Genomic DNA, 22866 nt, shown 5'->3' on the forward strand with positions numbered 1-22866 from the left:
TTACTTTGCTACAGTTCTTGTACCACATACCATCCATAATTTCTAGCAGATTCTATATTTGTCCAGTTTGCCAAAGATGCCACTACACATCCTGACACGTTCTCTAAGAACAAAAAAGGGCTATGATTTGTGATTCTTTCCTAAATTATAGGAAGCCAAAATATCTGCACTTTATTTAGTTAAAAAATCCTTTATAGATATCTTTCAAATTCCAGAACCAATGATTTAATAAGAATTTGTAGTGGAAAATAAGTCCTATTGGAAAACTGTACTTTAATTCTGATTTGCCAGTGACAATTATTTCCATGTTCTTGTTAAGAATATAAATCTACTAACAGTTTCTTCATCAAATTGACCTCCACTACCTACCTACCTACCTAGGTAGGTAAAAATACCTACCTAGATTAAAATCACTTAAGCAATGTCCCTAAAACTTTCATTTCCTTATTTGTTGTATTTTCTTTGCTCATTTAAAAAAAAACTTACTTACTTACTTACTTACTTACTTACTTATTTATTTATTTATTTATTTATTTATTTATTTATTTATGAGAGAGTGAGCCAGTGAGAGAGACAACAGGAGCAGTAGGCAGAGGAAGAGAGAGAAGCAGACATCCCCCTGAGCAGGGAGCCCAATGTAGGGCTTGATGACAGGACTCCAGGATCATGATCTGATGATCCAAAGGCAGATGCTTAACCGACTGAGCAACCCAGGGGCCCCTCTTTGTTCATTTTTAAATACTAAAGAATATCTATATTGCTTGAAAGCAGCCAAATGACAAATACTGCATTTTCAATGGGCAATGGTTTTAACTCACCAAATCAGGAAACTTCAACACTGTTTCTTTTAACATATCAGTGTGGTACCAAGGTTCTGGACAAGCTGTTTTAAGACCTTTGACTCTAGAAACTGGGGGTTTCTTATGTGTCTTACATTTTTCTTGCTGCTTTTGAAGAGAAAAACATTTAATTTTGAATAGAGTAAAAAAGTAAAAAGGATGCTTTTTACAAATCATCTGCACAAATTATGTTACCTATAAATTCAAAGCTTTCTAAGAATTTAATCAGTGCAAATATACACATGTACACACTCTCTACAATCCTATTCTTCAATACTTAATATCAAAAGGAAAACAATCTGTCTTTATAAAAGGCGGTAGGATGAAAAAACAGTAATTATGAAACTTTGCCAAAAGACCATCTAGAAAGAAACAAGTACCTTATTAGTGACACAACAGACACGGGCAGCTGATGGCCTGCCTGGCCTTTGTAAGCAACATGTGTATCCCCCCTTCCTTTTTTCCACCCCATAGCTGGGAAAGCAGGATACCCAGGGAGGGAACTAATGGAATCCTCTTTTATTTAGCCAGAGACAGAGAGAACCCCAGTGACAACAGAGAAATGGATTCCCAACTGGTCTTCAGTTAGAATGAAGCTATCACGCTGGCTGCCTCTGGGTGACAAATTTATTAACTTCTGGTTTCCAAATTTTCTGCAATGGGATGTATTGCTCTTAGAACGCAAAGAGTGCTCTTACTAAAGAGCACATATATGCTAGTTCATTGCTTTATTTTTAACTCCTGATCATTAAGAAGAGCTTCTAAGAGTCCTTGTAAGTTCCTCATCTCTTCCTCCCCTGGTGGTGGGCACGGTCTCTCTAATTGCCAGAGAAAGGCAGGATTCCACAGTTTGGGGGTTTGGGTCAGATTTGCCTGGGATTTATACAAAAGATACTCCAAGGAGTTCCCTAGTTTTCTCCATGTCTAGAAACAGTAATATTTATTAGGTCTTTCCTGTGTCTAGTCCATATTCTTCTGGGCACAGTAGATAGAAACAAACAGCAATAAAGATGGCCCCTATTTATGAAGAGCTCCAAACATAGCCAAGGGCATAAAGGACATAAAAATACTTTAACAGGTACAAAGGTACAGCCTGACAGAGTGCAAACCAAGAGGCTGATGTGGAAGGGGATGGGGTAGGTAGGGTCAGAGTCAACCGGGGGCAAGGCCAACAAGACATCCAGAAGCAGTCCCAATGACGTCTTCCCTTCATCTCCGATGCAACTTCCTTTTCTGCGAGAGTTAGTAGAATGGGAAATCCTGAAGACACAGAAATGTTCCCACTTGGGAAAGTGGCCCAAAGCCATGCTGTGCAAGCTTGCTGACTCCAGGCTAATACTCCAACTTTGAGAGAGTGTTCAAGTTTTGAGGGAAACAGATACTTCCAGCACATGGTTTTGGAAGTTGAAGTGTGGCAGACTTATTTGAAAGTTGGTGGTACTTCATGAAAAACCAATATTTCCTCCAAAATTACTTGCTTTCCACTCGGACTCCAGAGGCAGGGACTGATCTGGGATTGGAAGTGTTTAAGGTCTTAAATGTTGCCCAAGCCCCTCACTGCACAATGCCCAAACAGACCAAACAAAAACTCGTGACAGATGGTTTCCTTTTATTCCTTCTAAAAGCTGTACCTCTTCAAGGGTCTGACGTGTCACTTTGTAACTGCCCTCCACCTTTACAGAACTTCATTCCTTACTGAGCACAGTTCTGAAGCTACTTGCTGGTACTAGAATCTGAGGTGGGACCTCCTGGAGGTGCACCTCAGAACTGAGGACGTGATACAAGTGGAATGTCAAAGGGAGTTAAGAGGGCTCTGCGGCCACACTTCTGGCTCTGAGAAAATCGTATCGGTACAGTTGGTTTTTCCCAGGGGATCGTCTCTGGAGCTAATGGCAGGAGGTGAAGCCAACCCTCAGCCTGCAAACCAAGGGGCAGACCCACCTTTCATCAGTTAGGGGAAAGCCAGAGGCCTTGGGGTACATTTAATCAATCACCTCTCGGTGCTCCTCCTCTGGCACAAAACTGAAAGGTGAACAGCAGTCTGGCTCAGGAGATTCCTGGTGAGGCATCAAATATGGTATTAGGATGAAATCTTAAGGATGGTTTATCTTATCCCACTTCGCAGTGCGAAGAAATTTTACATGTCTGCCTTTAGGTCATGATCAAGGATAAGCAACATGATCAAACTTCCAGAAACAAATTAGCTTTCTTTTTTTCTTTTTTTCAAATTAGCTTTCCACTCCGGCATGTGTTTTTGAGCTCTCTGGCCAGAAGTCATGGTTCAGAAATAAACCAGAATTTTGGACTAAAGAGTGACTGTACCCTCAGAATGGTCATATTCTCTCTCATGAAATCCCTTCCCCAGCTTCCTCTGTGCCTGGAAAAAATGAGCCCATGCTGAGTACCTTCCACGTATGTTCAAGCCTGCACTTCCACCACTCTCTTAGGTTTCCTGGAAAACCCTGCCTTGGCCAGAGACAAGGAGACCATCTGTTTGGGAGGGGGAATCCGAGGCTCTTCACTTAATCATCTGGGTTTCTTCATCAGCATCAAAAAACTCCTCTTCTTCCTCACTCTCACTGCCTAAAGCGTTGTCCTTGTCAACAGACTGAGACAGGAAAGGAGAAAAGGATGGTCACATGATGCCATGACATTTCTAAAATGAAAATTATTATCTGACACTCAACTGACAAGCGCACTTTCATGACATCTACTCTCCAAAGAATTTACCCTGCCATGTTCCAAGAAAGCCAGAGAGCAAATGACTCACTGGCTGTCTTTGTTCCTCTAAACCAACCAGCTGCTATTTATCCCGTATCTTTGTTTTTCAACAGTTTTGCTCAGTTCTGTTAAATCTAACCAGAACATTCTCCCCCACACCCAGAAAACTATCATCATCCAAGTGGTACAACTGAATGATCAAAAGAACTATGCCATACCTGTGGGGGATCCAAGGTCTGTAAAGATAACGCTTCCTCCCCCAGCCTCCGATACGAATACACCTGAAGGTCAGAAAAATTCTCAAGCAATGGGCTGTTAAGGGTTTCTGGCAATAATAAACTTAGGAGGCCCGAAGTCAGGCCAGTGGCTCCAAAGACAACGAAGGGTAGAGACCCCTGCACATACCTCTGTGGGGGCAAGGAACAGAACAGAAACACACAAAAAATTAGTATCCGTTTCCCGCCACATGACAATCAGCAGTCTTATGACCGAGGGATGGCTGTGTTTACTACCCAATTCATGCCTTCCCACCAGAATCCACTACAAGCCACTTCTCTCCCCATGGCAAATTACCCTGGAAAGCCATGGAGTGGCTGCTCAGGCACGCAGAAGTGGGAGTGGGTACACAGAAAGCAGCCAAGGTATGCAGGTCAGAAGCAGTAGGGGAGGGAGGTATTGCTTTCACTGCTAGAGATTCACTTCTAAGACAAGGGATCTCCACATACTCTTGGCTTGGGCAACACCCCAAATACTCACGATAAATGTTAAAGTTCTCAACACTGGAATCAGTGAAAGGATCCCATATACGGTGGCTGACTCACTTAGCACCGAGTAAGGGACAGGTGGGGTGCAGTAGGGAGGGATAGGTAGGGGACTGCGGGATCAGGCTCACAGAAATCTCAAAAATGAGGAAGTATAAGGAAACAAGAGATAAGTTGCCCCAGGTATCTGAGGGGGGGGGGTGCTTTTTTATGACAGCCATCTGTGACCAACAAAGAATAACCAAACCCTAAAAAACTGTAAGGCATTAAAGATGTTATCACTAGTCCTTACACAAAGGTGCTGTCGGTGGAGACACTAAAAAGATTTACGTTCCCTGGTTAGCTTTCAATAAAAGACCAACCCTAAAAGCCCTCAGTGGCAACCTCATGAGGACCCCTCTCATTCCTGAGAGCTTTTTTTTCTGTATCCTTGCTTAATAAAAACTCTTTATCACTTTACTTGCTCTCCTTTGTCCGTGAGATTCATTCTGTGACTCCATGAGACAAAATCTTGGCTCTCCCGCTTCAGCATCATACCTCAAGGGCAGGGGTTAAAGGTAGGACTCTCCACCCCCGAAAAAAAAAAAAAAAAAAAGAAAAGCCTCAAGAGCCCTAGAATATCCATGTGGTCTGGAAACAACCTGAACTGAACATGGTGATACAACATCGTTTCTGAGACCCAGAAGACATTCTCAGGAAAATTTGTTTCTTTAAACACAAACAGGTTCAAAGATAACATAGAAAACTGTTGCTCTAGAGCAACTGGGGTGTTGCTCTAGGGTCTTTCTGAGCTAATATTCTTGAATTTCTATATAGGAGTTGCTTAGCTTTATGATCTTCTTACTTGGGCTTCCACATTGCGTGGATCGGAACCACTACTAGTTAGGATATCCTCTCAGATAATGGGTTGCTGATTTTTCAGAAGTAAAGAGATGATGGAGAAGGTGGGTGGAGGGGGGGGGAGGTGGACAGGGGGAGTCTCACCTCTGGAACCCACATGCACACAGAGGTCCAACACCGTGGGTGTGTCATTGGAGGAAGGGGGACACAGCACTCTCACCGCTTTTCAACTGAGCAGGAAGAGAGACACAGTACTAGGTATTTGAATGTTCTGGGAGAACCATCCAGAGTCACAGATCTTTAGATTTAAACACCTAATGTCTGACACACTTGGCAGAATGGAACTAATTTATATTAGAGAATGGTCTTATAGTGTAAAATTAGGCATGAAACACGGAAAGAGATACTTATATAAAGGAAGTACACTGCAACTCAAAGACAGAAAGAAAGAAAAGGCTACAGCGACATTCCAGAGATATCCTTCTGTACTGGTGAGACAGGAAAACCAAAGGGACACCATGAGAGAAAAAGCTGTTTTTGCCCTTTGCTGTTTTTCTGGCTTCTCTTCTTGCTAGGACCTGCACCCTCACTCCACTTCACACAGGTCTTTATTTATATATATATATATATATATTTTATTGGTGTTCAATTTGCCAACATATAGAATAATACCCAGTGCTCATCCCATCAAGTGCCCCCCTCAGTGCCCATCACCCAGTCACCCCCACCCCCCGCCCACCTCCCCATCCACCACCCCTAGTTCGTTTCCCAGAGTTAGGAGTCTCTCATGTTCTGTCTCCCTTTCTGCTATTTCCCACTCATTTTTTCTCCTTTCCCCTTTATTCCCTTTCACTATTTTTTATATTCCCCAAATGAATGAGACCATATAATGTTTGTCCTTCTCCGATTGACACAGGTCTTATAATGCAAATAGCATAGGTCCTACTTGTAAGGGGCCAACACTTAATGATTTCTCTAGAACAGATAACGTCTAAGGAAGGACCAGGTGAGAATGACCAGTTGAAGCTATCAGATGCGCATTCCAGACTACTGGGAGCTAGACATCTAGACATCTCCACACCAAGACCCCCTGGCTCCAAGGAATAACACTGGGGCCCTTGTCTTCGGTTCTAACCAGTCCCTGGATGCCTCAGAGGACACGTACACCAGACCACCTCCAGCCCCCTGAACAAAGATGAGACTCCCTCCTTTCCTTTCTGAGCCTCCCAGTCACTCCATCTGTATCTGCTCTCTCTAGATCTTCGATAAACTCTGCTTTCACTTCCTGCTGGTTCACATTTGATTTTCATGTTGCAGGAAACCAAGGACCCTCTTGGCTGGTCCTGTGGGAACCTCCCCTCCCCGGGTCCTTGGACCCAACCTGCCAGCATTGCTAGGAAGTGGGGAGAACAGTTGTCTACACAGCAAATCTAGTCACCCTTTGATGAGCTCTGGCTGCAAGGGCCACAGATCAGACCAAGCAGAGACAGGCGCAGGGGCTCCATGGATTCCATCTCTGAATCCGAACCTTTCAAGACTGGAAGGACTTTAAGGGCTGCCATTAAGTCTATCCCCTTTCTTTTGACTATGAAATTTAGAAAATGCTAAAAACTCTTAATAGACACACTGTCAGGCATGTTTCTTTTCCAATTTTCTTTTCTGAGTGGTGTGCCTTTGGGCAAGTTACTTGACCTGTTTCTGAAAGAATTTCTCATGTTTAATAAAGGGTAATACCAATGCCCACCTCACATGGTTATTGTGAAGCTTACACGAGATGATGTGTGCTGAAGAGCTCAACACAGGGCCCAGCACACAGTAGAAGCTTAATAAACATTCACTAATTGATTAACTTATGAATGGTGACTTCCTAGGAGGGGGCAAGCTGGCTGTTGCTAACTCTCCACAATGAATGTAGATAAGCAACCACTCAGAGCCTTCAGGGTAAAAGCATCCTGGGTAACACCTCATCTGCCCTGAGGGATACGTAATCTAAAAGATATAAGGTTTACACTTGGTCAGATTGATCTTAAGTAGCAGCTGTTCATTACTACTTTCTTTCCTTTTTTTTTTTTTTTAAAGAATGTATAATATTTATTTATTTGAAAGAGAGCAGAAGCAGTGGGAGAGGCAGAGGGAGAAGCCAACTCCTCGCTGAGCAGGGAGCCTGATGTGGGGCCCGATCCTAGGACCCTAGGATATGACCTGAGCCAAAGGCAGATGCTTGACCAATTGAGCCACCCAGGTACCCCTATTACCACTTTCTACTCAAAAGCACAAGCATTTCCAAAGCAGAGAATCTAGAAAAACAAAACCAGGAGGTACAAACCAACCAGTGAGGGGATGAAGGGAGCAATAATCCCACCGATTCGGGAGAACATAGAACAAGTTCCAAGTCCAACATTCCTGAAAGGCATAAAAAAGGGGGAAACATTAGTAAAGTTTTAGGAAGGGAATGTAAAGACCCTGTGGGACAAGGGCCTATAGTAATAATAAATCCCAAAGTGGAGGGAACACAGGCTCCTTTAAAGCAGTGCTGCCAACTGGAACATTCTGAAATGCTGGAAATGTTCTGTAACTGCATTATCCAATATGGAAGCCACTAGATGCCTGCACCTATGAACACTTGAAGTGTGGCTAGTGAGAATGAGGAAGTGGATTTTTAATTTACTTCATTTTAATTAATTTAAATTTAAATAGCCACATGAGGTTAATAATACTAGACACTGTAGTTATTACAGAGGACAGTACAGAAATGACCATGTGAGTATTTCTTTGTCAGATGTTCTTGGGGGTTTTGGTGTGTGAGATATCCTATGAACTAATATATTCATGGAGAGCCAGGGGTTTATTATCTGAGATGTCTGCCCATTTATTTAGTTTCAACTAATTGACGATTAAAGGGTCAGGCAAAAATAAAAAATAAAAAAAAAATAAAGGGTCAGGCATATGACTAGGAACTGAGCACATATTCTCAGGAAACCAGGAACATTACCTTCCTGGGGAGTATGGACATGGAAGAGGTGAGAAGAAGTGGGAATGAGAGTGGTTGCAGTTGCGGTGGCCACCCATCACCCTTTCACCCCAGCCCAATTGTTGGTAACACCCCAGTTTGGACAAAATGGTCACCCCCAGTACCACAGCCAGCAGCCAGAGAAAACAGGTCAGAGGAATAATTAGGAAATAACCAGCCAATAACAGACAGCCTAGGAAAAATTGGAGGGAAAGAGATTTTAAATTAATAGGTAGAAAGAATCATTAAGTTTGCATGGATGAGGGAAAACATCTGGAATGATCTTGAAAAAGACAAGGGAGATGTTGAGCTAGGGAATACCTTCTCGGCCAACAGAGCCAGTTCTAAGAAGACTGAACTATATCCCTGCCCTTCACATCTTGTTTTCAGACTTATGAGGGGAAATTCATATGTTCTTTTTGCCACAAGCAGGTCCTACACATTAGAAACCACATTTAACAACTAATAGGTACACCTCATCTTCACTTCTTACTGGGCGGAATTACCTTTTTAAAAATGTGTCTTATTTTGAGCTAAAATGTAGGTTCTGTGAGAACAGGGACTCATCCCCTTGCCTGTCATGTACCTGACACAGGATGAGTGACTGAACAAATCCAGTCCACTGAAAACAAAATGGCATCCGAGCACTCTCTGGGTGATGGATGCATTCAGTGGACAGTACTTCTCTTACGATTTACAGGAGGGAACTCAGGCCAAACTACAGCTATGTTTTCTCTGCCATGTAGCCCGAGTATCATCTACACATTTAGTTTCTGGGCTCACACCTGCTTGTTGAATTGTTGCTGGCGCACGCTAACAATGGGCCCGGTGGAATGAGAACTGGGCCTCTGTTGCTGCAAGCACCCACAGCAAGACATGCAGGATGTGGGAGGCGCACCTGATGACGGTAGGGTACAGCTCGGAGGTGTAGATGTATACCACGTTAAAGGCAGCGCTGATCGTCAGCTTCCCGAGCAGAGACAAGGAATGGCTGTTCACCACCGCAAACACACCTGTGTCTGAGGAGCACAAAGGTGACACCCGTGAGGTCCTTCAGAGAGACAAAAATTTCTTTAAATGGCATAGTTAATTCTGAAGGAGCCAGAGGCATGAATATTGATCTCAAATGGGAGGAGGGGGTATAACGGAATACACATTCAGAAGGCTTGGTAGGCCCTCACAACACACACACGTAAATACTTTCCAAGTGTCCTGGCTGTCCCCATGACATCTTCCAAAGGGTGGTCATTATGGGTGATGAAAATTGCTTACTCCTCAATGACAGGGCTCTTGGAAGACTTCTGCCCTGCAGTAAAGCAAGCTTCATGGGGATCGTTAAGTCGCATCCACCATGGGGCTCCTTGCCTCTCTTTCTCAACCTTGTTCAACAACCAGTGAGGTGAAATGGTGGTTAGCATGACAAGCCTTGGCACGGGTACAGAGTAAGTCTGATGGATACAAGAGGCAGAGGTGAGGTCCAGGAAAACAACTCTCTTCAGTTTGCATTTCTTGGTGTTCCATTGGAAGACATGGAATAACCCTGTTAAATTACTACCAGAGGATATAAATTGTTCATGTTATTTAAAGAACAAGATTCTAAACGTGCAACTACTTTTAATCTTTCTTCCTGCTCAACTTCTTACTTGAATCTATTGATCACTAATGCTATTTGTTTCCTAATGTGACATCTTTCCATAAAATGCAAAAACACATACTAGGGCTGTTCATTTTCCTATCAAAATACTACTGATTATCCTGTGGTTCTTTCCTTTCTTAACGTTATCCTCCCTGGGGTCTTACAGTGTAATTATTCCCTTTCAAACATATTTAACCTCTCCCTTCAATAACACACTAGCCTTTGCTTTCAAAATAACAATTTTTCCTTCTGAGGAAAAAAAAAATCTCATTGACTCTGTTGTACTTTCCCCTTCACCGGCAGACATCATCAATGAGTGACCAATCCTTCATCTCCCCAATTTCTCTGCCCTGTAGCTCACTACAATCTGGCTTCTGAGAGCATGCTCTCCTCAAAGTCCTCCTCCTGAAGGTCAACAGCGAGGTCCTAATCACCAAAGTAATTTCCTCTCATCCTCCTTGACATTTCTGCCAAATAGAATACACTTGTCCCCTTCCTTGGGGCTGCCTGCATGGCTCACAGAAACCACTCTTCCCTTAAATAACTCAAAAGCAATATTCCTTCCTTCCTTTGACCTCCACTATCTCTAGTCCCTGATCTATTCAACTGCCATGCTTCAGAAACACTCCTGTAGCTGCTTCCTCTTCCATCTCATCTGCCCCAAATATATTTCAAGATACTTCAGGGGAAGGCTGGTATCTCGTTTGTATCTGTGCCCCTTGCACCATCTCCCATAGTATAATACTCCGTGGTGCTTGCTATTTGTTGAACAAATACGTAGAAGGACTGCAATAGGGATTAATTTAGTGAAAAAGAATCTGTGTTCATGCTCTCTCAACTTCTAAGGAAGGAGGCATTTAAATACCCCATCCTAAAATATGGTTCACCTTCCCGGCTGGACTATGAAATAAATCTTCATCTACATTAAAGATGGTGTCCTCGACACAGTGGCCCAGGCACTGCCAAACCCGACCATCTGGGGCTTTCTCCTCTTCTGCCAGGCCATTTGGAAGAAGATGCTAGCTTTTTAAAGTACTGAATATATTATTTTAAGCCATAAATGCTTCTGGAAAAAGAACTCTGTCTTCAACGTTTACTCCAAGATATATGTCTGCGCCTGAGATCTAACAATCACTTCCATTATAACAATTGTAAGGGCAATTCATCAATTATTTTCCAGAAAACTTAAGTGTGTCAAGAAAAGGTATTCGGTAGCTTTGAAGCAAACATGAATAAGCTCATTTGCTCTACTGCAAATGATCTCTGGGACTGTTTTCAACCCATACATGATGGCATCTTTCAGAGCTGTATAGCAACACTCTGTAACATCTTTAACAACAGGTTAGGGGATTGCTATCCTGAAAATTGAATTTAAATGGCACACCACAGAAGGGTTTTATCCAAACACCCACAAGATCCAAAGCTGGAAGAAGTCTTTCACGTAAAACTCAGGACGCTTCCAGCTGTAACCCATTTGGGGAGCCAGGGTCCAGCCACGTATGCACAGAGCACTCACGTCAGCCTAACATCTCATCAGATGCCTGAAAAAACTTCTCTCCTGTGGTCCTGACAATGGAGTCTGCAGTCACCACTTGAACCTGGGGGAGATTACCTTATCCCAAGGTAGCCCGTATCAATGTCAGATAGCTCTGTTTATTAGAAAATTATTTTTTATCCTTTCTGGGGCTCCTGCCTGGGGAGCTGTTGGGCTGTTGGTCATCCTGAGTCAATGTTCAGGAGTGCTTTGCAGCCACTGGGCTGGTTCCTTTGATTCCTGACTTTGGTTCTTTATCTGAAAATAAAATCAGATGTTACTGGCTATTACCAGCAAATGTCCAAAGTGACTGTTTGGGTAAAAAAAAAGGTAATTTAAAAAGGAAAACTAAACTCAATTATTGGTGAGGGGAAAAAAGGTAATTCTCAAAACACCCGTATCCTTTATAGCACTGAATGTGAGAGGTTTTAAGTTTATTCCAATGATGCAGCTCTAAGGACATCATTTTTAGAACCAGCTATCTGAAAGTTTTCTCAGAGCCCATCTGAGGTTGCCAGAAAAAAAAGTCTCAGTATGGTATAGTCATATTTCACTGATCTCAAATAGTAAAAATTCAACTTATTTATCTACTTCAGGGGTGCCTGGGTGGCTCTGTTGGTTAAGCACCTGCCTGTGGCTCAGGTCATGATGCCAGGGTCCTGGGAGGGAGCACAATGGCCTCCCTGCTCAGCGGGGGAGCCTGCTTCTCTCTCTCCTTCTGCTTCTCCTTGCCTCTTCCCCTCCCTACTTATGCTCTCTCTTGCAAACAAATTTTTTAAAAAATTATCTGTTTCATTCACTGAGTGATTATGGAAAATTTCTGGTTGCTCATGCATATGTTAAATATCTTTAAGATAGCAGTATGCTCTTTGCTATGATACACAGGTGGGCAAAAAACTCCCCAAAATTATTTGCTTTCCATACACTTTAAAAAAAATTTTTTTTAAATTTTTATTTATTTATGATAGTCACACACAGAGAGAGAGAGAGAGAGGCAGAGACATAGGCAGAGGGAGAAGCAGGCTCCATGCACCGGGAGCCCGATGTGGGATTCGATCCCGGGTCTCCAGGATCGCGCCCTGGGCCAAAGGCAGGTGCTAAACCGCTGCGCCACCCAGGGATCCCCCATACACTTTTTTTTTTTTTAAAGAAAAATAACATATATGCACAAATTTCTGTCACTATAGTGTCACCATTTCTAAAATTTCACATGAATAAAATAATTCAATTTGTAGACTTCTGTGTCTGGCTTCTTTTAGTTAGCATTTAATGTTTTTGATATTTATCCATGTTGTTGTGTGTATCGGTAGGTCAGAGTTCAATTCTTTTGTTGTTGTTCTTAAGCAGTATTTCACTGTATGAATATGCCACAATTAGTTTATCCATTCTTCAGCCAATGGGTATTCGGGTTCCTTCCACTTGGGGGCTATTATTAATAAAGCCACTATGAACATTTGCATCAAAGTCTTTCTGTAAATCTGCGTCCCTGATTCACTAGGTAATGGTGAGTTTATATAACTCGATAATCCTATGAATGGGTTTCTGATTTCTCTCCTTCCGGGGGATAGGTGGAGAATGCTCATTAGGATTTGTAGTTAGAGGTTAACCATGTGAGCCCCTCATAGAGTCCATCCCCTGAGGTGGCACAGGAGGGCTGCACATACCAGTTCCTGTCCTGAATCCGGGTCAGGCCCAGTTTCTCCTGGATCTCATGGGGTTTCGTGGCATCAGGCAGGTCCTGTTTGTTGGCGAAGATGAGGATTATGGCGTCCCTCATCTCCCCCTCGTGGGGCTGTCACAGCTCAGGCCTCCTCTCTCCTCTGCTTTCCAAAGCTGGTTCCTGCTTGCTCCACCACGTCCCCAGCTGCTCCCCTCTGTCCCAGAGTGGCCTTTCCAAAGCACTGCTTTAATCCCATTACCTTTCTGCTAAGAACTCAGTTCCAGAATCCAGAGAGGACTTTTCAAGAGCCTTAGCTGCACCCATGGCCCTTCTGAATCTTCAGCCTCACGAACCCCCTCTGTAGCCTGTGTGCCTGCCTCCTCCTCACTGTAGCAGGTCTTTGCCCCCTTGGTCCCCCCTTCACAAGGCCAAGTTCTACCTGTCAAGGCCCAGCAAGACCCCGCTTCCTTCAGGAAGCCCTCGCTGATGCTTTGGTTGGAGGTCCCTGGGCCCCGCTGCACTGTCTGCCCTTCAGCCCAGGCCCCTCCTAGGGCCCCCTGAAGTAGTGTGCCTTTCTCCCTTCGCACAGCCACACTCAGCACACACGCACCGAGCACCTGCTGTGGGCACACTCCCGTACAGCCCGGAGTCAGAACAAACCCTGGTCCTCGAGCTGCCCAGGCACTCCATGCTGCCACGCTCCCCATCCCCTCGCCCCTCCGTGTGTGCAGGCTAAGCATGTTCCACGCTGGGTCAAGCAGAGCTGGAGATACAGGCATGAGTGTCAAGGTCCTTGTCAGAGGGTGCTGACAAGGGGTCGGGGGTACACCTCTGTTTCAAACAAGTGTGTGCTGAAAGTTACAGATGCTCCAACAGAAAAAAAAAAAAAAAGTGAGTGCAAGTGCAAATGTATATTTCCCTTTTAAATAAGCTACTAATGTTTTTCAAAGTGTCCACTTTACATTTCTTTTTTTTCTTTTTTTTTTTTTATTTATTTATGATAGTCACACAGAGAGAGAGAGAGAGGCAGAGACACAGGCAGAGGGAGAAGCAGGCTCCATGCACTGGGAGCCCGACGTGGGATTCGATCCCGGGTCTCCAGGATTGTGCCCTGGGCCAAAAGCAGGCGCTAAACCGCTGCGCCACCCAGGGATCCCTCCACTTTACATTTCTATCAGCCTGGTTCTTCCTCATCATTGCCAATGACGGTAATTTTAATTTTAGCCATTCTATCAGGTGCATACTAGTATATTAAATATCTCATTGTGGTTTTGATTTCCATTTCCCTAATGTCAAATGATTGGACATCTTCCCATGCTTATTGACCATTTTCTTGTCCCTTTGGAGCAGCGTCCGTTCAAATCTTCTGCCCAATTTTTTTTCTTATTATTAAGCTGCAAGAGTCCAATTCTATATTCTGGGTATAAGTCCTTATCAGGTATATGCTTTGTAATTATTTTTCTCAGTCTGTGCCTTGTTCTTCATTTCTTTATGTCTTTCAAAAAACAAAAGTTTTTCATTTTGAAGTCTAACTAATAAATTTTTTTTTCGTTTTCTGTCTCATTTAAGAAATCTTTGCCTAAATTGCAGTAAGTTTTTTCTTCTACATTCTCTTATAGAGCTTGTATAGTTTTAGCCTTTACGTTTGAGTCTCCCATCCATTTTGAGTTAATTACTGTATATGATGTGACAAGCAAATTGATGTAAAATTGTTTGCACATGGACATCCAATTATCCCAGCACCAATTGGTGAAAAGATTATCGTTTCCTCATTTAACTGACTTGTCATCTTTGCTAAAAATCAATTGACTGTGTGCAATTTTATGTATGTTACAATTGGATAAAACATTTTTAATAAGTGATCAAAATCTCAGGCCAAAAAATAAAATAAACCAAAAAAATAAAAATAAAATAAAAAATACCAAACCAAACCAAACAAACAAACAAAAAAACAAACTGACCGTATGCATGGGTTTATTTCATACTATATTCTATTATCTATACAGCCATTCCTAGCTGCAATATAATATACTGATTAACTTTGTAATAAGTTTTAAAATCAGGTAGGATAAATCCTCCGACTTTCTTTTTCTTGATAAAAGTTATTTTGGTTATTCTAGATCCTTTACATGCCCATAAAAAATTTTGTTATTAACTTGTCAATCTTTTTCTCCACAAAAAGTCTGTTGGAAATTGTATTGAGATTGTGCTGAAGACAGACTGATTCGGGGAGAACTGATGCCTTAAACAAGATCTTCTAACCCTGAGCATGGTAATTTCTCTATGTAATAATAATACTTATTATTAATTAATTATTAATCACCACCAATTCATTTATTTAGTATTTTCTTTGACTTTCTCTCATCAATGTTTTGTATTTCATAGTTCTCTACAGGTCTCAAATATATTTTGTAAAATTTACCCCTAAATATATTTCATTTTTATTTATTATAAATGGTATTTTCTTTCAGTTTTGTTTGTTGCTAATACATAGAAATAAAAGTGTTCACATGTATTAATTTTAGTAGATTTTTTTGTATATTCCCTAGGATTTTCTATGGGGACAACCATGTAGTCTTGTGAAAGAAAGAAAGTAAAAACAGTTTTACTTCTCCATTCCAACCTGGATCCCTTTAATTTCTTTCTATTGCCTTGTCATATTCACTAGTAATTTCAGTACAATGTCCACAGAAGTGGTAAGAATGGACATCCTTGCCTTTGTCCTGATCTTAGGGAGCAAGTATTTACTTTTTCACCATCAAATGTGATGTTAGCTGTAGGCTTTCCCTTGATGCCCTTTATCAATTACTTCAGTTTCTTATGGTTTTTATAATGAATGGATATTGAATTCTGACAAGTGCTTTTTCTACTTGTATTGACAGGATCATATGATTTTTTTTCTTTTGGCTTTTTAAAATGGTGAATAACACCAATTAGCCTTTGAATGTCAAACTAACCCTGCATTGGTAGCATATACCCTGCTTGGTCATGACATACTACCCTTTTTTGTGCACTGTTGAATTCAATTTGTTAATATTTAGTTCAGGATTTTTGCATCTATACTGATCTACAGTTTTCTTGTAAAGTCTTTCTTTGGTTTTAGCATCACGATAATTGCTGACCTCACAAATTAAGTTGGAAGAGTATTCCTTCCTTTTCTATTTTCTGGGAGAATATATAGAATTGGTGTTATTTCTTCCTTTAAGTGTTTCACAGGATTCACTGGTGAAGCCATCTGGGCTTGGAATTCTCTTGTAAGAATGTTTTTACCTACAAATTCAATTTCTTGAATAGATAGAGGGGTATTTAGGTTAATTGTGTTTTTGAGTATACATTGGTAGCTTGTATCTTTCAAGGAAGTGATCCATTTTTGCCCAATTTGAATTACTGGCATAAAAGTGTTCACAATATTCCCTTATAAATGGTGACAGATACTATAGGTTCCCCTCTTTCATTCCCGATATTGGCAATGTGCATCTTCTCTCTTTTTCCTCTATTCATGTGGCTAGAAGTTTACAGATTTTATGGATTTCAACAACCAACTTTTGGTTTCATTGATTTTTTTTCTCCTAGTGTTTTCCAGTTTTTACTTCATTGATTTTTGCTTATTATTTGCTTCCTCGTCCTTGTTTTGTGCTTAATTTGTCATTTTTTTTAAGTTTGTCTTCTATTTTTTTTAAGAAAGAAGCTTACATCATTAATTTGAAGACAACTTTATTCAGACATTTTCAATTAAATTTTTCTCTAAGCACCGCTTTACTGCATCCCACAAACTTCCATATGCTAAACTTTAATTATTGTTCAATTAAAATTTTCTAATTTCTTTTGTGATTTCCTTTCTTCTTTGACTTGTGGGTTTTTAGAAGAGTGGTTTTTAAAATCCAGATATATGAGGATTTCCCTGATACCTTTCAGTTACTGATGGCTAGCTTAATTCCATTCTCATCAAATAACTATTTTTGGAATATTTCAATTCTCTTCAATTTATTGAAACTTATTTTATGGCCCAAACACTTGGTAAATGTTCCATGTGTCCTTCAGATGGAATGCACATTCTGCTGTGTTAGGGTAGAGGGTTTGACAAATGGCAGTTAGGTCAAGTTCAAGTCTTCATATCTGTAGTTTTGCTGTCTGATTTTTCTATCAATAGTTGAAGGGTACTGAAATATTGAACTGTAATTTCGGATTTGTCTATTTTTTCAATTCTATCCAATTTTGCTTCATGTATTTTGTAGACGCCTGCACAGTCAGGACTGTTTACATATCCTTGATGAACAAACTTTCTTGTTATGTGTTTATAGCTTTCATCAAATGTCAAAAATATCTGACCATCTTTTCTACAAGTAATTTTTTCTTGACTATCTCCTTCTTTGACTCCAATTACAAATATGTTAGGCTTGGTATTGTCCTACAACTCATTGATGCTTTTTTTGTTAACTTTTCACCCAATTATATTTTCCTGCTTCATTTTGCATACTTTCTTTTGTTCTGTCTTTTCACTGATCTTTTCTTCTCTAGGTAATCTCATTCACTGCATTTTTTTTTCATATAATGTATGCTTCATCTCTAGATGTCACACGATGTCTTTTTTATATCCTCTACTTCTCCGTTCAGGATGATCATACTTTCTTCTATCTTCTTAAACATGTGGAACATATTGATAATAGCTGTTTTAAAGTTCTTGTCTCCTCATTTGATCTGGGTCATTTCTGGCTTTGTTTCTATTGATATGTCTCCTGGTTGCTGGTGGTATTTTCCTGCCTGGTAATGTTGGTTGGATGCCATACAATGTGGATGTTATATTGTTAGGTGCTGGATTTTGTTGTATTCCTTTAAATACTGTTGCTCTTTGTTCTGGGATGCAGTTAAGTTATTTGGAATCACTTCATCCTTCTCAGACTTTTAAAGTACTTTGAGGGCAAGCATAGAACAGCCTTTAGTGTAGGGCTATGTTGACTCAGGAGGTCTCTACCTAGCACAGCATATCTGGCTGAAAAGAAACTAGGCATGGCCTTGGGTTCCAAGAACTGCTCTGAATGCTGCTTACTGGTGGTCCTCTGTGACCTCAGTAGCTTCCTCAAACTCATACAGAGATCAGTAAGCAGCCAAAGACTCGGAGGCCCCTTCTGCAGATATCTGGAGTTCTTCCTCTGTGTATCTTATTCCTTTTCAGTATTTTTTCCAGCCAATTCTTGAAAACTTGGCCTCCTCAAGTTTTAATACTGTCTTTTCAATATAGTAAAGCACTGAGATTTGCTGGGCTCCCAGTCTTTGTACAGTGGCTCAGAGATGCTAGGCTATGTAACTCTTAGGGAGCACTTTATTTCCTTCCTATTAGGGATCACTGTCTGTCCTGTGTAGCCTCTTGTCCAGTGTCTGACAGTGCTTCTTATAGTTTGTCTGGGTTTACAGTTGTCTAACACAGGAGGAAAGCTGGTCTCCATTAAGATTGTGGTCTGAAGTTAAAGTCCCCATAGCATTTTGTTGTCAATTCTCATATGGTACCTTCTTTTATTGTTGTTGTTGTTGTTCTCTAATCAGTCATTTTCCCTAACAGACTGTAAGCCTCTTGAGTCAAGGGTTTAGGTCTTGTTTATGAATAGCATCCTGTATATGGCAAGCACTAGAGAAGTCAAGTGAATAAAAAATGGACAGAGGTTGATAAAAGAAATGAGATATAAAGGAGCTCAGAGTCGAGTCTGAGGGTACTCTTTCACCTGTGAAACTCGTTTATCTGGTTGTGTGCTATGACTCCCTAGTACTTGGTCTCTGGCAGGACCACAACTGCCAGGACCTTGCCAACAAGAGCTCAGTGTCACTCTGACAATCTGGGTTCTTGAACCCTGGCCCATTCCCATCAGACCTGCCTACTGAAGAGTGAAGAACCAGCTCTAATTAGTTGGTATTAATTCTCTAAGACAAGAGCTTCACCATGTGCAATGAATACTCTAGTTATAAAACTCTAAGTGGGCAAAACAGCATTCCCTCAAACAGCACTGATTTTAGAGTCAGAAAGACCTGAAATCTGAATCCTGGGTGTGCTGCTTATTTGCTATGCAAACTCAGACAAGTTACTTGACCCAACTGAACTTTAGTTGCTGTATGAAATGGGGACATTACATATTATCTTCTATATATGAAGAGAACCCAGTATATAGTTAACCTTTATAAATGACAGTACTGTAGGTTTAATTAGGGTCTTTTGAGCAAGGACAGAAATCAGGTAAAATGAATAATGAGAAATCTGTAGAAAAATATTAGTGGCCACCTGGTAAACTATCCCCAGGGAGAACATTTACTTGGAGGCCAACCAATGTGCAAATATGCACTGGGCAGGCTACTTTGCCTAATAACTATAAACCACAAGTTAAGGAATGCCAAATCATCTGTTTTCTAGCTTACTGGCTGTTTCTTCTAGGGGTGTACCTGTCTATATGTCTGTCTGCGCCTCAGACACAGAGAACCACAATCATACATAGGTACCAAAACAAAAGTCGGCCAGCACTGGGACATCTACATTGTCAGAAAGAAGACAGTGAATGTGTTTAGTGGGAAAAAGTAAGGGAAAATGGACATAAAAAGCAGTGAGAAGATGTGTGGTCTCCAAGCTCACACAAGATGCTAACAGAGGTTTTCAAACTATTAGATCTCTCTCTTAATATATATTTATCAGAACTTTTATAAGAAGTAGCTTAAGGTTCAGAACTTTGAAAAAAAACAGATTTAAAACTGAGCCATTGAAATGCTCTAAGGAGTAAGTGTGAAAGGTTCAAAGAAAGTTTAAAGAACAAATTGTTTCAGCTCAATGAAGAAAAGATTCAGGAATACTTAAGAACACTCCCAGCAAATATAGAAAGGATTATGCAAGAAAAGGGACCGGCCATCTGTTCTCCATCTCTGGTGGTGAATTAAAAGGAAAGGAAATGGGCTCAGTTGTGGTGGAAGAGGCCCGTTCTAATGGCTATTAAAAATAGAATTTTCTAAGGGACACAGTGAGGTTTCTTTTCCTAGAAATCTTCAAAAATAGACCGGATGTCTACTTTTCTAGGTATAACAGAGGTACCAAGTTGCTGAGACATACTCCTGGAGTACGAAAGATATCCTGCTAGCTGTTCCTTATTCCCTGTCCACCCAGGGGCACAGCCAAACAAAGGGCTTGAGCTTCTCTCTCTTAAAACAGACTTGAAGTGAGCAGAGAGTGAGGACGGGTCTGGATGGAGACCACACATCTCACATCTCCTTTCACTTTGGGCTTTTGTAGAAAGGGCCATGTGCACAGTGTTGGGCTGGGGGGTCATTTCCCTGAAGTGCATAGCTATGTGGCAGGAAGAAAGACATTAACTGGGCAGGCTGGCAGAGGTGTGACAGGTTACAGGGGTGCTTATGGCAACAAGGAAAAATGTTTCTTTACAGGCAACAAAGAGAACACAGGACTATTACAGATAGAAAGCAACTGGAGCACCTGGGTGGCTCAGTGGTTGAGTGTCTGCCTTCCGCTCAGGGTGTGATCCCAGAATCCTAGGATCGAGTCCCACATCGGGCTCCCTGCATGGAGCCTGATCATCCCTCTGCCTCTCTTGCTGCCTCTGTGTCTCTCATGGAAAGAAAGAAAAGAAAGAAAAGAACAGAAAAAGAAAAGAAAAGAAAAGAAAAGAAAAGAAAAGAAAAGAAAAGAGAAAAGAAAAGAAAAGAAAAGAAAGAAACTGAGTTTCCAAGTTGCCTAGGAAAAACAGTATCTGAATCTCAACCTATGACTCTAAGCCTGCTACAGCCTCTCTCGCTGCCTCTCTCTGTGTCTCTCATGAATAAATAAATCAGAAAGAAAGAAAGAAAGAGAGAGAGAGAGAGAGAGAGAGAGAGAGAGAAAGAAAGAAAGAAAGAAAGAAAGAAAGAAAGAAAGAAAGAAAGAAACTGAATTTCCAAGTTGCCTAGGAAAAACAAAATCTGAATCTCAACCTATGACTCTAAGCCTGCTACAGCCTATCCCAGACAAACAGAACTGGGTGCTTGGTTCTATAAACCCACAGGAAGGTGAGAGCTGAGGACTCTCCCTTTTCTGGCACTAGCAGAGGTGACGATTTCCTTGGAGAATAAGAACTAGGCAAACTTACTGAATTTTCTAGTTTCTGTGATTCCATGAAAATCACTATAACGTTGATCTAAATATGAGTCACATCCACAGTAGGGAGCAAACTGTCCCCTGGACTCAAGGCATAGAACTTGAGATGGCAACCAGCAGCACAGCAAGTGTTCTGGAGGGTTACAGAACTAGAATATGTGGCCTTGGGGGTCTTCAGTGAGACACTGCTACAACTGAATCTCAAGGAGAAGCAATGATCAAAGGAGTGTTTCATATGTGATATGTTGTGTCAGGAAGTAAATTCTTGTGTTTCTAGCAGCTGTCAAACTTTACATAAACTGCCTCACAATGATTCGCACTGAAGTAAAAGCTCCAAGATGGAGGCCTATTAAGATCCCAAAGCCCCCACAGGAGGGATTTTGTTGTACCATATGCCCCAGCTGCAGTGTGTTATAATCCATTCTTTATTGCCAGAAATCAGTCTTTGACACAATAGCTAGCTTCCTTAGGTGTGCCAGAGCAAAGAAAAAAAAAAAAAAAAAGATTGAGAACCATCACTGTCTATATAATTTCTATAGAGGGGCAGAAATCAAGTTAGATGAGGATGCACAGCAAAGCTACAAATATATAAAAACACCAGATTTCCTAAAGATGTTTTGTTCATACTTTATATAATACTGAGAAAATGTCAGTTGTCACCAACAGTGAATATCACTTTTTTTTTTTTTTTTTAGATTTTATTTATTTATTCATGAGAGACACAGAGAGAGGCAGAGTCACAGGCAGAGAGGCAAGCCCCCCAGGGGAGCCTGATATGGGACTTGATCCTGGAACTCCAGGATCACGCCCTGAGCCGAAGGCAGATGCTCAACCACTGAGCCACCCAGGAGTCCCTATCACTCTTATTATGCTGTTACCATCAGGGTGCCCTGGGAATATGGATGGATATGCCGAGGGTGCCAAGGCTGCCTTTGAGAATCAGCGGCTCTGACCTCTGATCTGTGATTGGCTGGGATGGGGAGTGCAATTTGTAGCCCTGGATGGAGTTTCTCTCTCTGCAGAGCTAAATGGTCCTCCCCATCATCAAATAAACAACTCTAACATCACCGGTACCGCAGCCCAGACACCCCAGATGGTAGCTTAATCGCCTGAAAGAATTAATAGTGCACCTCTAAGCACATTATTCACCCAGAGAATAGTTTAGGCAATGGGAAGAATCTGGCCCATTATACCCCACACAATCACTAAATAATATGCAATCACAGAAATGAAGCATGGCATATGGTAATCTCTCTACTATATTGAGATTCATTGTAATAAAAGTGCTGTTCAAAACCCTTCTGTAGAATTCTGAAAGGCATACCTTTCTTTTCTGGAAGAAACATTACAATAAGACAAGCCAGTCCTCCTAGGCACAGAAATGCTGCTAATGTGCGCTTCCGACCAAACCTAAACAATAGAAAGAAATGACACATTTCTCTCGAGGATCTTATAAGTTCATCTGCTTCATCTCCTGAACCTTCTTTCTGAAATGTCCCCGGTTTCATTATATATGTTCATCGTTGCTTAAGGAATGGGTGGCAAATGTGACTGACCGGGACATAAAATACGTAACCATCACAAAACAAGGGAAAACCAGCTGGATGGCAGAATGGAATGGCGTGTGCAGGAAAAGAACAGAGAATCATTCTATCTCTGTGAGGTTCACTGTGTTTCAGGCAGTGCTGATGCCTTCCACTGAGTATCTTACTTAATCCTCACTATGAACCTGTATGGCATGTGCTC

General features: G+C 41.4%; 1 protein-coding gene across 6 annotated transcripts in view; it reads right to left on the reverse strand.

Annotated features, from left to right (window-relative positions):
• Positions 1–1041: 1041 nt before the first annotated feature.
• The window catches only part of SLC22A15 (solute carrier family 22 member 15), an 81731-nt gene continuing 59906 nt past the window's right edge, over positions 1042–22866 (reverse strand). For 2 of the 6 annotated variants that reach the window (XM_077842727.1, XM_077842724.1), the window contains 5 exons: positions 22445–22530; positions 9070–9190; positions 7492–7564; positions 3779–3967; positions 1042–3447 (listed from right to left, as the gene is read on the reverse strand). In XM_077842727.1, the coding sequence (XP_077698853.1) occupies positions 3358–3447; positions 3779–3967; positions 7492–7564; positions 9070–9190; positions 22445–22530 (559 nt within the window). In that variant the 3' untranslated portion in view covers positions 1042–3357. Of the gene's footprint in view, positions 3448–3778; positions 3968–5305; positions 5392–7487; positions 7565–9069; positions 9191–22444; positions 22531–22866 lie in introns of those variants that run through there. The other 4 variants (XM_077842725.1, XM_077842726.1, XR_013348984.1 and 1 more) reach the window with 4 other exon arrangements.

This window comes from Canis aureus, chromosome 12 (genome assembly GCF_053574225.1).
Source record: "Canis aureus isolate CA01 chromosome 12, VMU_Caureus_v.1.0, whole genome shotgun sequence".
In the NCBI taxonomy this organism is placed as follows: domain Eukaryota; kingdom Metazoa; phylum Chordata; class Mammalia; order Carnivora; family Canidae; genus Canis; species Canis aureus.